The 14,784-nt window shown below is 55.8% G+C and overlaps 4 protein-coding genes across 4 annotated transcripts; 2 read left to right on the top strand and 2 right to left on the bottom strand.

The window, feature by feature from the left end:
• Window positions 1-123: 123 nt before the first annotated feature.
• Window positions 124-2,430, bottom strand: MYCTH_2309554 (uncharacterized protein). The gene is made up of 4 exons (XM_003665571.1): window positions 2,123-2,430; window positions 1,662-2,007; window positions 778-1,542; window positions 124-692 (listed from the first exon to the last, which is right to left on the bottom strand). Exons 1-4 carry the CDS (start codon window positions 2,220-2,222, stop codon window positions 296-298), a joined length of 1,608 nt encoding a protein of 535 aa, XP_003665619.1. The 5' UTR covers window positions 2,223-2,430; the 3' UTR covers window positions 124-295.
• A 2,802-nt stretch (window positions 2,431-5,232) lies between these two features.
• Window positions 5,233-5,950, bottom strand: MYCTH_2067902 (uncharacterized protein; the record flags this gene model as incomplete). The annotated part of the gene is made up of 2 exons (XM_003665570.1): window positions 5,233-5,616; window positions 5,699-5,950. 2 exons carry the CDS (start codon window positions 5,948-5,950, stop codon window positions 5,233-5,235), a joined length of 636 nt encoding a protein of 211 aa, XP_003665618.1.
• Window positions 5,951-7,002: 1,052 nt separating this feature from the next.
• On the top strand, window positions 7,003-8,790 carry MYCTH_2309549 (uncharacterized protein). Its single transcript, XM_003665569.1, has 3 exons — window positions 7,003-7,271; window positions 7,443-8,060; window positions 8,131-8,790. The coding sequence occupies exons 1-3, from the start codon at window positions 7,124-7,126 to the stop codon at window positions 8,442-8,444; spliced, it is 1,080 nt and encodes a 359-aa protein (XP_003665617.1). The 5' UTR covers window positions 7,003-7,123; the 3' UTR covers window positions 8,445-8,790.
• Window positions 8,791-10,744: 1,954 nt separating this feature from the next.
• MYCTH_2309547 (glycosyltransferase family 20 protein) lies at window positions 10,745-14,748 on the top strand. Its single transcript, XM_003665568.1, has 3 exons — window positions 10,745-11,438; window positions 11,568-13,506; window positions 13,579-14,748. The coding sequence occupies exons 1-3, from the start codon at window positions 10,875-10,877 to the stop codon at window positions 14,190-14,192; spliced, it is 3,117 nt and encodes a 1,038-aa protein (XP_003665616.1). The 5' UTR covers window positions 10,745-10,874; the 3' UTR covers window positions 14,193-14,748.
• The last annotated feature ends 36 nt before the right edge of the window (window positions 14,749-14,784 follow it).

Below are 14,784 nucleotides of genomic sequence, written 5' to 3'. Positions count from 1 at the left end.
ATTTGGGGCAGCATAGGATAGTCAATGTGTAGGACTGTTTTAACTAACCGTTTTCGAACCCTGAGGGGATTTGATCACACCAACCACCAGAGTTCGTGGTAATTCGCTGTGTTCCGCGACAATTGACGCTAACAAGGTTGAGCTGTGCAGAAAGAACCTAGTCTTGAGGGGTATAATTATTCATTGGGTCCATATTATTACAGCCGATATTAAAACATCGTCCAAGATGCTTCAATCCCAACTCCCATGGAACAAAAAAAGCAAAGCACCGGGGTATAAAACAGCGTGTTGAAGCTCATTTGCTCGACGAGCTCTCAATGGGTCGCCGGAAGAAGACGGTGCGTTCCCAGCCGTCAATGTCATCCACGACCGTCTCCCGCACCAGCTCATAGCCACCGATCCTGGGCAGGACGACGGCCCAGAGCAGCCAGTAGACACCGCCCGCAAAGATGATGCCGAAACCAACGACGCAGTGGATCCAGTACGGGAGCGAGCTGTAGATGTTCTGGCCTTCGGCGGGCGGCACAAAGGGCGCGATTACGAGATAGATGTTGCTGAGGAAGAAGAAGATGACGACGGGGAGAGTCGCGCGGATGGGCGGGTTCCAGCCCCAGGACTTGCGGTTCAGGTACAGATAGATGAGCCCTCCGGCAACCGCGGCGTTCACGATGGCGAGAGGGTAGGAAATCACGCTGTATTTAAAGGACCGCGAGGTTAGTGGAGGCGCCCAGAGGAGAAGGGAGCAAGAGAGAGAAACTAAGATGATAACAAACTCACTTCAGAATAAAATCATAGGCGTCGCCAGGGGGAGGGGCGAGCATTATGATGACAGAGACGACCCAGTGCTCAAAGAGGCCGGCGAGGGGCGCGTTGAAGGGCCGGTTGCTCGCCCAGAAGCGGGAAAATGGGAGGATGCCCTCGCGGCCGAGCTCCTGCACGAGGCGGCCCTGAGAGAAGATGACGCTGAGGACGTTGCCAAAGGCCGAGAGGGCGACAAAGACGGACAGGGCGCGCTCCGCGGCGCCGCCAAAGACATTGCGGAAGAGCGAGGCCGCGACGAGCCGCCGGGCGGCCAGGATCTCCTCCTTGGGCACGGCCGCGAAGTAGGCGATGTTGACCAGCATGTAGAGGAGCGAGATGGTTCCGATGGCCAGCGGGGCGGCGATCTTGAGCGTCCGGACGGGATTCTTGGTCTCGCTCAGGGCGTAGTTGGCATTGGAGAAGCCGATAAAGCTCCAGATGACGTTGTAGAGGGCCGTCACGACGCCGTAGGCGCTGCCGGTGGTGCCCTCGAAGGCGTTGGTGAAGTTGTGTGGCCGCTCATCCTCGGGCAGCTTGAGACGGCCGGAGAGGGCGACCCAGCCGGAGACGACGATGATCAAGATGACGATGACCTTGATAGTGCCGAGAACGTTCTGGAGGCGGATGCCCCATCTCAACGCCGTCCCGTGGATGAGGAAGGCGGCGGTGATGCAGGCAAGGCCGATGCCACGCTGATTCCAGCGGTCGACCTCGACCTGGGCGGCGTGGAGGATGTATTCGCTATCAGAGCACGCCATTCTGGTTAGCTTGTTGGTCCGCTCTGATGAATCACCACCTGGAATCTAGCTGGGAACATCTGGAGTGCAGCGAATGCGAGCGGCGAACGTCACACAACGTACCCAAAAATGACCGAGTTGCTGCTGGCCCAACCGAGCAGAATCACATATCCCGTGTACAAGCCGGTAACGAGAAACTTCGGCTTGCGATAGACGTATTCCAGGTAGTTCTTCTCGCCTCCGTTTTTGGGGATGGCAGTGCCGAACTCCAGGTAGACGGCCGTGCCAGCGGCCGCTATGAGGATGCCGGCAACCCAGATGAACAGGGACAGGCCGACACTGCCGGAAAGCGTCAGGATCGAGCCGGGAGTGGCAAAGATGCCGGTGCCGATGACGCGGTTAACGATTAGAAAAGAGGCAGAGACGATGCCGATCTGCCGCTTAGCGTCCCGTGCCGCCTGGAGGTGACCTGTCCACGACCGCGTCAGTCAGTGTCTATATGTAGACAGACGTAGGGGGGCCGAGGCTCTGGTTTGGGGAGCAGGACCCCCCATCCCGTGGTTTAACTTAAATATTTAACTTACCAATCTGGCTCTCTTGGTCATCCGAGAGAACAACACCCTTGTTGTCTCCGTCCCCGTCTCCATTCGCGGGCCTGACCCGGGTTGAAAACAACTTGGACATGGCGGACCAAAACCTTCACCGCACGAACATGCCAACTTGGGGAAGAGTCAGAGAGTGCGGTAGGGTATGTTGGATATGTAAGTAATTATGTCTCAAAGGCAAAGATCAACCGCGCAACAGAGGCCGGCCCTTGAAGGTTTTTCACTTCTTCTCAACAACCACCACGGCGGTTCCAGACCCAGTCTTCATCAACAGGGATTTACCCAATCCCAGGGCGTCCAGGCGCCCTTTGTTGACGAGAAAGGCAGGCCGCAAGGAATCCTGGGCTTGCATCAGTTGAACCCATGCAGACCTGTGGGCCGTTGCGCGCGTGGGATGGAGCCCAAGCCGTAAAAGCAGCATATCAGACGTCATTTTGCTCGGGTTCTGCGAGACTTTGCTCATGTCGTGATTTGGCGTCATTCATGCCCAGAAGAAAAAGTTTTCCACTTTCAGGGGGGATCCAGACGAGAGCCTCGCTTTGTGTCGGGCCGACCCGGTCCCCACATTGATCACGCCCTGACTTTGCCACAAGAACCCATTGAAGCCTTGCATGTGCTTCCATCGAGTTAAAGAAAGTAAATACGCCGACTGACAAATACGTCCTAGTGTGGATAGACGCGTACCCAGGGAAAATCTCCGCCACGCTCGGATTACAACGAAGGAGCTTACAAGAGGGCGATTCTTCCCTTTCAAGTCACAGTTTCGTTCCTGCAGTCGCAGTTGTGGAGCTCGGTACATTGCTTGCCACTTTGTCCTACCACTCAACGGTCAGGGGTAAAAAAAAAAGGGAAAAAAAGAGGTAAAAAATTCCTGTAGTAAAGCAGGCCATCTCTGAACACAGCAGGTACAACATGTACGGTGTAGGTGTATGGTTTAATAGTCATAGCCCCATCGCGTGATTTACATAGGTAATGTCCTGAGCTGACTAATGAGCTGCTTCACCTGCAATCACCAATCAGAGTTGATGAATGGAGAGGGCCGGGGGGGGGGGGTTTCCAAAGAGATGCTGACGGCCTGGAGAGTAGAAAACCACAAGCACACAAAACGGTTCCGTTCCTTTGGTTCACGTAGCTCTCTGTTGCCCATAACCCTGGAGCATTCGTGTTGCCGAGCGTAGGTGGGAGGAGGGAGCCGCGTTCTTTCTCGCTCCTGAACAGCATCCAGAATCTTGTGTGCTTGAGGTGCGAATCTGATGGTTCCTTTCGATGAGTTGCGCTGACACTGTGGTAGGGAACTCCGCCAGCATCACGCGGTAAATAGACAGAGCAGAAATCTGCAGCTTCCGCAACAGGATAGCCTTGATGACGCGACCGCCGTCACACACTCACCAAGCCTTGGCTGACAATTTTGAGTAGGTCACTAGTTAAGTGGTGTAAGGGAATCGCGGGATGCGCGTATGTAGCTCCGTATACGTGTAACTTGAAGTACCCAGTACGGCGTTTTTGCCGTCTGTCGTACCAAGTAGTTCAGGCCAGATACCTGACACTCAAATCGCTTTGGGACACCTGGGATGCACGTAGATCACATATCTATCCATGCCCATCCCGTTCTGCTCACGTGTGCAAAGCGTTGCCTGCGGGAGATGAACCCTTGCCATGGGAACCGAGCCCATATTATCCCATGGCGGCACCTCCCTACCGGGTCCGTACTTAATTAATACATACATACTCCCTATCATGCTGTTGACTCCGCTAAGCCTACACACTACGCTAACAGTCTACATAAGTACATACATACATACAACGTATGTGCTCCGTACTTGAGAGACCACATGCGGTCTGTGGGTCTAAGCCAGAGTCCCCATTGGGGGTTAGTGCTACGCTACTAATTCGTACTCATTCTCCTACGAAGAAGCCTAGGATCAGCGTTCTTCACTGGGACGAAAAAAAAAAAAAAAGATTAGGGGCAGCCGGCGTTACTGTTTTAGCTGCTCTCGTTGGAATGGGGCCGCGCGACTCCATTGCGGCTCCTGGTCCCGGACAAAGGCGTCGGCGACGTGGCCGTAGAACACGACACGGAAACGATCTTCATCTCCAGCCCACCAGAGCCAATCCGGTGAGGTCGGCTTCCCGCGCGGGACACGTACGCACCAGACATCGGACAGTCCAGTGTGCCCGCAGCGGTGTTGGATTAGTGCGTCCCCCCCCCCCCCCCCCAAGGCCCTTTCTCCTCCTCCTCCTCCTTCATGTTGCCATGTTTCTCTCTCATCTTTGTCGCAGCGGCCGTCTGGACGTGGTACTGGATGAGGAGTCAAGCAGCAACGATCGACTTACTCGGAAGCTGGCAAGTCTGGGGTCATGGCGGCGGCGGATGATGGGATGGCCGAGGGGATGCCGTAGGAGCTGGATGCGTTAGTCGGGGCTTTGTCGAGATGCACGTTGGGGAGAGCAGCCCGGTTGAAATGTGTGGTAGTGACTATGGAACAGTCGGGATGTACGCAGGGTCGCCGAGGGTGCAAAATAGCGGGTGGCACTAGTTGGCTGGTGAGAAACAGGTATTATAACGTTGTTCCAACGGCCGCATTTGGTCGGTTCGGTACTGCTGGCGTTCGAAATGGTGGCTGACTATTGGGGAAAAACAGAAGATGGCTGGCACCTTGGATATCAAAATGATTCAAGAGGAGAGAACGATTGAGGACAGAGAGGAGAAGCAAAAGGGAAGCTAAAGCAGTTGCGAGGTCTTCATTCATGAAGAAGAGAACTCGGCTGCAAAACAAGGTGCACAGATGCAAGAGCCGCAGCATTAAGATAATAGGGAAGTCAACGGGAACTACTGGTTCCGTTTCAGTTGCTAACACCCGTCTTAAAGAACTCATTCAGCTGTCGGTGAGCGACCCCCATCAAGTGCATAATCGCCGGCTTGAAACAACCAATCACCCTAGCACTTATTAATCAAATATCGCGAGACCTGGAAAACAATCATCTCGATAAGCATCTCGATATGCATCTGATTTCGTTGCAAAGAATATCAGATTTCCGCTGATGACTGGCTGATATTTGGAAGATATTCTGTCTCTCGCCTACGTCGCTCACTTATCTTCCTTCTTTGGCTCGGTGCCAGGAATGACCTCACCGGTGTCTTCGTCAACCAGCGGGCTCTCGTCGGCCAAGCCCTGAAACTTGGGCTTCCCGTCCTTGATGTCGACGACCCGCTGCGGGTAGAACATGTGAGACTGCACCTCGAACGCCTCTCTCCCCCTAGGGGTCTTGATACCCTCGATGAGGGTGGGAAACAGCAGGATCATGTTCCTCCCCTCGTCCATGATGGGCGACCGGCAGTAGGCACACTGGACCTTGCAAGGAAGGTGGTGCGTAGTCGACTTGCTGGTCGGGTCGTACCAGCCAAGATCGTGGTGGCCGCTGGTAAAGTTGATGTCGGTTTTGTGGAAGATGGCAGCCCATTGGAATGGAGCCTGGCCCGGTTAGCATGGTTAATTATCACTCGGGATGGAGTCTCCGTGAGACGGGTAATTAATTAAGGGATCAAATTATTACCCCGTGCATCCGCTGGCACGTCGTGCAATGACAGTATTTGGAGGCCAGCGGCTTCTCGCGACTCAGCTCGTACTGGATGGCGCCACAATGGCATTTCCCCCTCCACTTCACGTCGAACGTGCCTTTTTCGTGGACGCGATATGGCGGCCGGTGCTTCCACTGGTCTTCCTCGCGGTGGGTGGTCGAGCCAGCCTGGTACTGATGAGGTTCATCGCCGACGCTGCGTTTGTTGCCGTCCTTGTCTTCTGTCATCTTGTGGAGCGTGGCTGAGGCTGTTAGACTACGAAACGAAAAGGCGACGTTCGGATTGGGCCGCTTCGCGAAGGTTGGGATGCAGCGTCTGGCACGAGGAAGTAGCATTAAATAATCCACTGTAATAGCGGACTGACTTTCCGCTGTTTGCTTCTGACCGTAGGGATGAGTAAGATTGAGTATTATTGCCGATAACCACTTTCGTTTTGCTCGAGGCTTTGCGATGTCAAAGTGTTATCGTGGAATCCTTGAATATCGGACACATTTGAGGAAGTTGCGGGCAGTTTCCAATTTAGATGGGATTGATCAATGCACTACGTCTTCGCCAGACTACAGCCCCGTAAAGCTTGTACATACTATCAGCTCTACTACGCTACTCCTAGTGTAGATCGAAGTTGATTTGTCGCCACGATGGCAATTCGTCCTTAGCTGGCTGGAGCAAACGTTGAGGAGGTTATGGAGTGGCCCATTGACGTCATCACTTCCACCGGAATTCAGTTGTTTCAAAGCCACTGGTGTACGACGGAGATGATGGGTTTCCCCAATCCACCTCCGGCCCCCCGGACAACTGTTGAAGCATGGGCCGAAACCATTGGGCGCACCGATGACGCGGCTCGTTGTCTTTCGGGCACAAGCCTCGGCCTAATGAGGCTCCTGCATGTCTCAGGAACTACAACGTGGCGGTCAGGGAACCTCCGTTAAAGTATCAGCCGATAGTATGCAAAGGCAGCAAACAGCAGTTTCGGATGTAAAACGTGTCCGGGAAAAGAGATGATGGCGGCGTGATCAAAGATGCAGCGCTGCACAATTGCATATCCGTATTCTGGATTGCAGCATGGAGTGACTGGCCATTTATTAGCCTGCTGTGCAACCGACTCCCCCAACCGCTCATGGACCAGGCAATTCTCGCAAGTCCCAGTTGAAATGGCATCGAATTCAGCGTTCGACTTGGTCAAGGCCGCCAAGGCCCTTCTTGAGGATGCAAAGAGGCTGGCAGCTGCCACCAAGCCCGGTGACGACGACGAGAATGAGGTGGCACGCAGGCGCAGCATCGCCGAAACGGCCAACAGGATCGCGTTCGAAGTGGCCCCGATAATGGATGTGGTGAAGAGAGACTGGGTTGCGGTAGGCACTCTCATGCCATGACCTCTTCGCCCCTTCCCCGTCAACACAATGATTAACCTTTCCCCCACACAGCTCGCAGACGTAGCAGCATGGAACATCTTCATCGAGTGGCGGGCATTTGACCACATCCCTCTCGAAGGGCACATATCCATCAAGGACCTCGCCCGCGCCATCGATGCTGAGGAATCTCTCATCAGTCAGTTATAGCCTCTCGCACAAGTTCCTTCCTTTCCAACCCAACCCTTCGCCCCCCCCTCCCCACAAAAAAAAAAAAAAAAAAACCAGCACCGCACAAAAAAATCCCGACAAAAACTTCACCATTCTGCATTCAGATCACTTACGCGCTTTGCCGTTGTTCCGGGAACAGGCCGTATCGCAACCCACCTGCTGGCGACCAATAAGCTCCGCCCGGGTCCGCGCCCGGGCACCGTCGCCCACAGCCGCGTCTCCCCCGTCTACCGTACCGCCCACCCGGCCTCGCCGCTGTGCACCGTCGCCGTCGGCAACGCCATGAGGCCCTTCGCCCACTGGCCCTCCTTCTTCGAAGCGTACGGCCGCCGCGAAGCCCCCGGCCCATCCCATACCCCCTTCAGCTTCGCCTGGGGCCGTCCGGACCTGGCCCCGTGGGAGGTGAAGGCGCTGCATCCGAGCTACGCCCGCGCGTTCGCGCGGAGCATGCGCTCGCGCGAGATGGTCGGCGGGAACACCACCGTCGTCGGGCCGGACGCGCTCTACGATCTCGGCTGGGTCGGGGCCGAGGCCAGGGCGAGGGGCCATGCGGAGCCACTGGTGGTCGATGTCGGGGGCGGGCTGGGCCAGTTTGTGCGGGATATCCTGGCCGACGTGAAGGGGATTAAGCCGGGGCAGTGCGTCTTGCAGGATCGCAGCGAGGTCATCGAGGAGTCCCGGCGGCTGATGGTGGGGGATGGCCTGGAAGGGGTAGTCATGATGGAGCACGATTTCCATACTGAGCAGCCGGTAAAGGGTAAGTTGATTACCGGGGTCTGGCGTCCGTGTTCTCAGGGTTTCTGACGGGCTGACCGCTGGTCACCTAGGTGCGTTGGTCTACGTGCTCCGGAGGGTTCTGCTCGACTACTCGGACTCGCCTGCCATTGGCATCTTACGGCGTTTTGCTGAGGCCTTGCCCGCCGATAACCCGAAGGCCAGGGTCATAATCATGGAGGAGAGGCTGCTGGAGACCCCGGCGCCGCACAACAGTCTCGTCGACCTCGTGATGCTGAACCTGGGAGGAAAGCTCCGGAACGAGGCCATGTTTAGAAAGATTGCAAGCGCGGCTGGGTTGAAGGTCGTGGGTTACTTTGTGCGGGAGCGGGATTCGAACTGCGTTGTTGAATGCGCCAGGGCTTGAAGAGACTGGGTACAGTCATGGGATCATTAAAGTTTCGACCCCTTGTTGTTTGGATTTTGAACGCTCTGTTGCTCAGTTCTGGAATGGTTAAAGCAAACGGATACGACAAAACGGGATCATTCCTGGAGTCGCATTGGGAGGTCAGGGAATGGGAGGTTTGGAGGAAGCCAACGTCTCGCGACGAGTACTGTTCTGCTGAAGTTACGTGGCTCATCGGCACCATCAACAGTCTACTGAATAACTATGTTGGTGGACCTACTTCTTCTCCTTTCTCTCTAATTATCGACAGGTTCAGATAGTGTCAGAATACCTACTTAGGTACAATTGCTAGAAGCAGCAATTCCGGCGTCGCTTTTACAGTTTTACAGATAGGGATCCCCTGTCATGCTTATGACTATCGTAAAGTTTGTACATAACACCACTTACTAGCGAACCTCTAGGGCCTCCTATACGTATGGATACCAATTAGTATGTATGTACAGCACTATACTCTAAACCCCCTGAGGTTGGTTGCTTGCAGCAACCTTGTCCAGGTTGCGGCGAGATATAAAATTGGGAAACGATGCTACACATGCGGGCTGCAATCTTCATAGGAGCCATTTTGACACCGCGCTGCAGCCCATCAAATGTGCTCCTCGGTTCAAAAAGCCTAAAAAGTATAACTTTTATCAATATCCTTACGTACATTACCCGCATCATTAACTAAGTAGTAGAGTTAGAATGTACATATCTTAAATTATATAGTTATCTATACGCGCGTTACGCTCGTGCAGGGTATGGGTTGATGTTGGGTATTGAATGTTTGTTGAGCTTCTTGCTGGTTCTATCTGGCCGTCAAATTTGGGGGGGTGGTGCGGCCTCTGGCTGCAGCTGGAGAGGACTTGGCGTTTGGCGGCCACAGCAAATGTGGTGGAGCAGTCAGGTAAGAGGTCACTTCTGTGGAACGGCAAAGCAATCCTCCGAACCTTTGTGGCTTCCACCAGAATTGCCAATAACTCTTTCGCTTTCTGTCAGATTGGGAAAAGCTTAGACGTCTCGACCAACCGACGAGAACACCAAGGGACGGAAGAGGCTTGCATTTCCCTGGGCGGCTCAGGGTTGCATCGCGGCAGAAAACCAGTCGGGTCGCAGGATCTGGCCACGCGAGAGACCCTGACGTGCAGCTGCAAGAGGTGGTAAGTGGCTGCTTCGAGTATCTTCGTCGGGGAATTGCGGCCGAATTTGTCGGCTCAACTGGCGACCGAGACGACATGAGGGACAAGCGAAGGACCGTGAAGACTAAAAATGGCGCATCCGCTCACGAGCATGTTTTCTGCTTGGATCGAAGACTCATTTCGTATGGCGTACGTGCAAAAGGTACGTACTGCAATGCCGGATACGGCTTCAGAAGGCGGTTGACTGTAATGAATGCCATAGCACATTGGTGCTGCAGTAACACTGGTGCAATAAAAGTCAGCTTGGCCTCTGGTTCTTAGAAGTGGCCTGTTGAGATGGTAAATGCAAAAAATCGATCTGAGTACATACAGTACCTTGACTGCGCAAAACTCCCAGGGCGCTGCTCAGGCCCGTTATCCCGCCCTTGGCCCGGGGTCACCCGTGCCAAGCATCATTTTAACAGCTCGCGTCGATTTGCGACGATGCATGCAATGTGGCGGCAGAATGTAACCGGCCTTTGTACTGTACATATGTACGATTCGGCTGGAACTAGAAAGAACTGTTTGACGATGATGGAGGCATGTTCAAGCCCAACCCCCAGCCTCCTGTAGATAAAAACGGGTGCCCGAGGCGCCAGGGAAAAGGCCGAAGCTTGAATCCTTGCCCCTGTGAGCGATCTTGCTAGCTCTGCACCTGGCGGTTCAATGGTTAAGCAGGCGGTGAAAACCGTCACCCTGTTGGCGGCGCTGGCCTGCCCCGCCGTTTGGCCCACCTCTCCATGTTCTGCCTGCGATTGCGGCAGCATGCAGCCAGCAAGGGTAAAGTTTTTGAGCCTCGAGGGGAAAGTTGTCGTTATATAACGATAACAATTGACAATCATATATCCATGTCCATTAGTCTTTATAAATATGAGAGACTTCTGAGATACAAGAGGCTGAGCAATCAAAAGTGCCATTCTCCCAGCCCAATCCACCGAAAACATAAGGTCAGGTACCAGAGGGGTAAACGTTGTTGACCCACTCGTTCTGTGGCACCGGTCGCGCGGGCCTGGGCCTTTTCAACTTGTTGTGCCCCGTTGTTGCCCGTCATTTCTGCGATCCTGCCAAGTTGGCCAGCCCAAGTCCCCGCTACAATCTGCCCCGCTGACGTTGTTCGTGGATTCTCGACCACGCTCTTTATTTACCGCGCCATTCCCCTCTGCATCTCCGTTGGCGGCGCACTTCCCGATCTCCCTCTCTCACAGAACTTGACGAGAATTCTCCCAACATCGTGAGCATGGATCAAAAGGGAGGCGCCTCAGAAGGCGCCCGCAACGCGGATCCCGCCGAGCCCAGTGCCCCGCGCCCTGGGGTTCCGGAACGCACCGAGTCGGGTCTTCCGCCGCACCTTCGCCCTTCTGTTGTCGGTGTGCCCGTCACTCCTGGCATCGCGCACGGGACCTACGAAGCCGAGACGAGGGCCAAGTCGGGCGCCGATGGCGGAGAGAGTGGTAAACCGGAAGCCAGCTACTTCTCGAGGCGCGACGTCGACCATGCGATCGCGGAATCGCCCGCCCCCGATGCTACGAACCAAGAGGGCCAGTCCTTCGAGACCAAGCTCGAAGTCGGCAGACAAGAGGGCTCTAACTATATGCGTCGCGTGAGCATTGCGGCCATGGGAGGGCCTGCCGACGGTCCTTCTTCCTCCAGCAATCCCCCGGACGGCGTTTTCAGCACACCCACTAGGGAGACCTTGGCCGAGATTCGAGCCATCTCCCCAGATTTGGCGCTCACTGGGAACATCATCTCGGCTACATTCAATATTCCACACTCTCTCAAGTATCGCAAGGGTGCCGACTGGGTATGTTTATTTTTTCTGTTCTGTCCCTTTCCTTTCAGTTCTCCATAGGCCCATGTGCCCCTCAATGATACGGAATCGTTTGCCAAGCCTGGATCGATGGTGGGGCTGATGTCATCGTTTCTCCCCCAGGAATTGACTCCGCGCCGGGGCCAATCGGCCTTATTTGATTCGTTCTCGTACCTCTCCTCCGACGATTCGCCCTGGAACCACACGGTTGTTGCGTGGACTGGCGAAATCGAGCAGTCGGCCGAGATCTCCCCGCCGGACACTCCGCCGAGCACGACGCTCAATGTTCGCCCGCTCAATGTCCTCTCGAAGCCCGTGCCCGTCCATGTGGACGCCAAGCGTCCCCCAACGCCTCCCGTGGTGGACGGCCTGTGGATCCCAAAGGAGGACATGCAGCGCCTGGAGAACCAGCTGTCGCACAATAAGAACATCAAGACTGTTCCCGTCTGGCTCGCCGACGATGCCGAGGGCCACGACGACGGCATCCGGCTGAGGGACCAGGCCCGATGGAGGCGCTACGCCGAGCACGAACTCTACACTCTCTTCCACTACAAGCAACATGAGCCGACGGACGGGCGCGCTGAGCGGGTGCAGTGGGCCGATTACTTCCGCATGAACCAGAAGTTTGCCAACAAGATTCTCGAGATTTACAAGCCGGGCGACATTGTCATCGTTCACGATTACAACTTGATGCTGCTCCCCAGCATGCTGCGGCAGCGCGTCCCGCACATGTACATCGCATTCTTCCTGCACTGCCCCTTCCCCAGCAGTGAGTTCCTCCGCTGCCTCCCGCGGCGCAAGGAGGTTCTGGAGGGCGTCCTGGGCGCCAACTTGGTTGGCTTCCAGAGCTACAGCTATTCCCGGCACTTTGCCAGCTGCTGCACGCGCGTCCTCGGCTTCCCCTCCGATAGCACCGGCGTGGACGCCTACGGATCCCGCGTTGAAGTTGGCGTCTTCCCCATTGGCATTGACGCCACCAAGGTCGCCCGACTCGCATGGACCGACTCGGTCACCGAGAAGTACGCGGCCCTCAAGAAGATGTACGCCGGCAAGAAGATCATTGTCGGCCGCGATCGTCTGGACAGCGTCCGGGGGGTTGCACAGAAGCTCATGGCGTTTGAGCGATTCCTCGAGATGTTCCCCGAGTGGCGTGACAAGGTGGTTCTCATCCAGGTCACTTCTCCCACCAACATCGAAGAGGAGAAGGAGGACGCCGAGAATAAGATCTCGAGCCGCGTCAACGAGCTGGTCATGAAAATCAACGGCGCCTACGGTTCTCTTGGCTTCTCTCCCGTGCTGCACTATCCCCAGTACATCAGCCAGGATGAGTACTTCGCCCTGCTGCGGGCGGCTGATATCGGCCTCATCACCTCGGTGCGGGATGGCATGAACACCACGTCTCTGGAATACGTGATTTGCCAGCGCCAGTCCGCAGGCCCGCTCATTCTTTCCGAGTTTAGCGGCACTGCTGGCTCGCTGAAGGACGCCATTCACATCAACCCCTGGAACCTCACTGCCGTGGCCGAGCAGATCAACAATGCCCTCACCATGCCGCAGGACAGGCGCCAGGCCATGGAGCAGAGCCTTCTCTCTCATGTCACCAGCAAGAATGTGCAGTTCTGGATTGCCGGCTTCCTGCGCCGTTTGATCACCATCCTCGGCAGCAGAAAGAGCGTAACCGTCACGCCTCTCCTTGACCGGTCGGCCATGCTCCGCAAGTACCGCGCCGCCAAGAAACGGCTGTTCATGTTCGACTATGATGGCACGCTGACGCCCATAGTCCGGGAGCCGAGTGCCGCAATTCCCTCGGAGCGCGTCATCACCAGCCTGAAGGCGCTGGCTGCGGATCCCCGAAATGCCGTCTGGATCATCTCGGGCCGCGATCAGGAGTTCCTTACTCAACACCTTGGTCACATCAAGGAGCTTGGCTTCAGCGCAGAGCACGGCAGCTTCATGAGGCAGCCAGGCGCCACTGAGTGGGAGAACCTTGCCGACAAGTTTGATATGGGCTGGCAGAAGGAGGTGCTCGCAGTTTTCCAGAAGTACACCGACAGGGTGCCCGGTATGCTTTGCCCTTTTTGTCCATTGGGGAAATCTATCCACAATCCTTCAGATTTGCTAACCGGCGGTGCAGGATCTTTTATCGAGCAGAAGCGGTGCGCTCTCACCTGGCACTACCGCCTGGCCGACCCCGAGCAGGGAGTGCACATGGCGCGCGAGTGCCACCACGAGCTGGACAATACGGTCGGCCGGAAGTGGGACGTCGAGGTCATGGCCGGCAAGGCTAATCTCGAGGTTCGTCCGACCTTCATCAACAAGGGGGAGATCGCCAAGCGTCTCGTCAACACGTACAACGCGGAGCTCCGAAAAGCCGCTTCTGCAGGCGAAGCCGCCACCGGCGAGGACGCGCCTCCGAATAAGATCGAGTTCGTCCTCTGTATGGGGGATGACTTCACCGACGAGGACATGTTCCGCGCCCTCAACGGGCTGCTCGAGCCCGCCAAGGGCCAGACGGAGCCCGAGGTGGAGACGGAGCAATGTTTCACAGTCACGGTGGGCGCGAGCACCAAAGTCACGCTGGCCCGCTGGCACCTACTCGAGCCTGAGGACGTCATTGAGTGTGTGGCGCTCCTTGCCGGGGTCGGGGGAGGTGGCACGGGTACGACCAATGGTGGCGTGCTGAGCATGGGCGAGGTCAACCTGGCAGCGCTGAGCGCCGTCGAGGACCACATCCCCGATCCGCTGTGACTGGCCCGCTCACGGCGGCTTGGGCGGGTGAAGAGCAAGATTGTAGTTTGTTTTTCTTTTCTGCTGCTAAGGCTGGTGGGATCCTCGCCCGTGGTGACGGTTGGTGTTTCTTTTTGGGGGGTTGCTGGGGAAATAGCGCCTTGGTTTTTTTTTTTTATTACTTCTCTTAGCGATGACTTAAAGCTTGCGTGCATGAAGAAGGGTTTGAGCATGACATGTGCCTGCCCGGTACGAGGGGGGCTCGGCTTGCCTGTCGCAAGCATGGATGGGACATAGAGCTCGCTTCGCTTCCTGTCGTTAGATGACGGGAAGCTCTCCTATTGTTAGCCCCTGCCCCCAGCAGGGCTTGCGTTGCATTTCTTGTCACGAATAGAGGCGTACGACATGTCCTCAATGCAGAACACGCTTTGCACCCTCTGGGAAGAATATGGTGATTGCCCGCTTTTCTGGATTGACGTTCGGACTGTGCTGCCACTAATTAGGTCAAGCACCTAGGTTCGTGGGCTTGGTATTGCCGGGAGCCTAAGCTTCAACCACATCGATTCATCTATCCGCGTCCATGGCTATTCATCCGTAATAAGTCCATCATTCC

The sequence above is a fragment of the Thermothelomyces thermophilus genome, chromosome 5, assembly GCF_000226095.1.
Source record: "Thermothelomyces thermophilus ATCC 42464 chromosome 5, complete sequence".
NCBI lineage: Eukaryota > Fungi > Ascomycota > Sordariomycetes > Sordariales > Chaetomiaceae > Thermothelomyces > Thermothelomyces thermophilus.
The sequence above is the reverse complement of the archived record's forward strand: the minus strand, read 5'-3'. Positions and strand labels throughout refer to the sequence as shown.

What these genes read in the sequence shown, in the direction of transcription:
- MYCTH_2309554 (XM_003665571.1), bottom strand. Translation starts at nt 2,222, where the DNA reads ATGTCCAAGTTGTTTTCAACCCGGGTCAGGCCCGCGAATGGAGACGGG. An exon ending in AGCAACTCGGTCATTTTTGG is followed by an intron (nt 1,543 to 1,661) that starts GTACGTTGTGTG and finishes GTGCTCTGATAG; the next exon opens with CGAATACATCCTCCACGCCG. An exon ending in GCCTATGATTTTATTCTGAA is followed by an intron (nt 693 to 777) that starts GTGAGTTTGTTA and finishes CTTTAAATACAG; the next exon opens with CGTGATTTCCTACCCTCTCG.
- MYCTH_2309547 (XM_003665568.1), top strand. Translation starts at nt 10,875, where the DNA reads ATGGATCAAAAGGGAGGCGCCTCAGAAGGCGCCCGCAACGCGGATCCC. An exon ending in ATCGCAAGGGTGCCGACTGG is followed by an intron (nt 11,439 to 11,567) that starts GTATGTTTATTT and finishes TTTCTCCCCCAG; the next exon opens with GAATTGACTCCGCGCCGGGG. An exon ending in GTACACCGACAGGGTGCCCG is followed by an intron (nt 13,507 to 13,578) that starts GTATGCTTTGCC and finishes CCGGCGGTGCAG; the next exon opens with GATCTTTTATCGAGCAGAAG.
- MYCTH_2309549 (XM_003665569.1), top strand. Translation starts at nt 7,124, where the DNA reads ATGATTAACCTTTCCCCCACACAGCTCGCAGACGTAGCAGCATGGAAC. An exon ending in TGCTGAGGAATCTCTCATCA is followed by an intron (nt 7,272 to 7,442) that starts GTCAGTTATAGC and finishes TTCCGGGAACAG; the next exon opens with GCCGTATCGCAACCCACCTG. An exon ending in TACTGAGCAGCCGGTAAAGG is followed by an intron (nt 8,061 to 8,130) that starts GTAAGTTGATTA and finishes CTGGTCACCTAG; the next exon opens with GTGCGTTGGTCTACGTGCTC.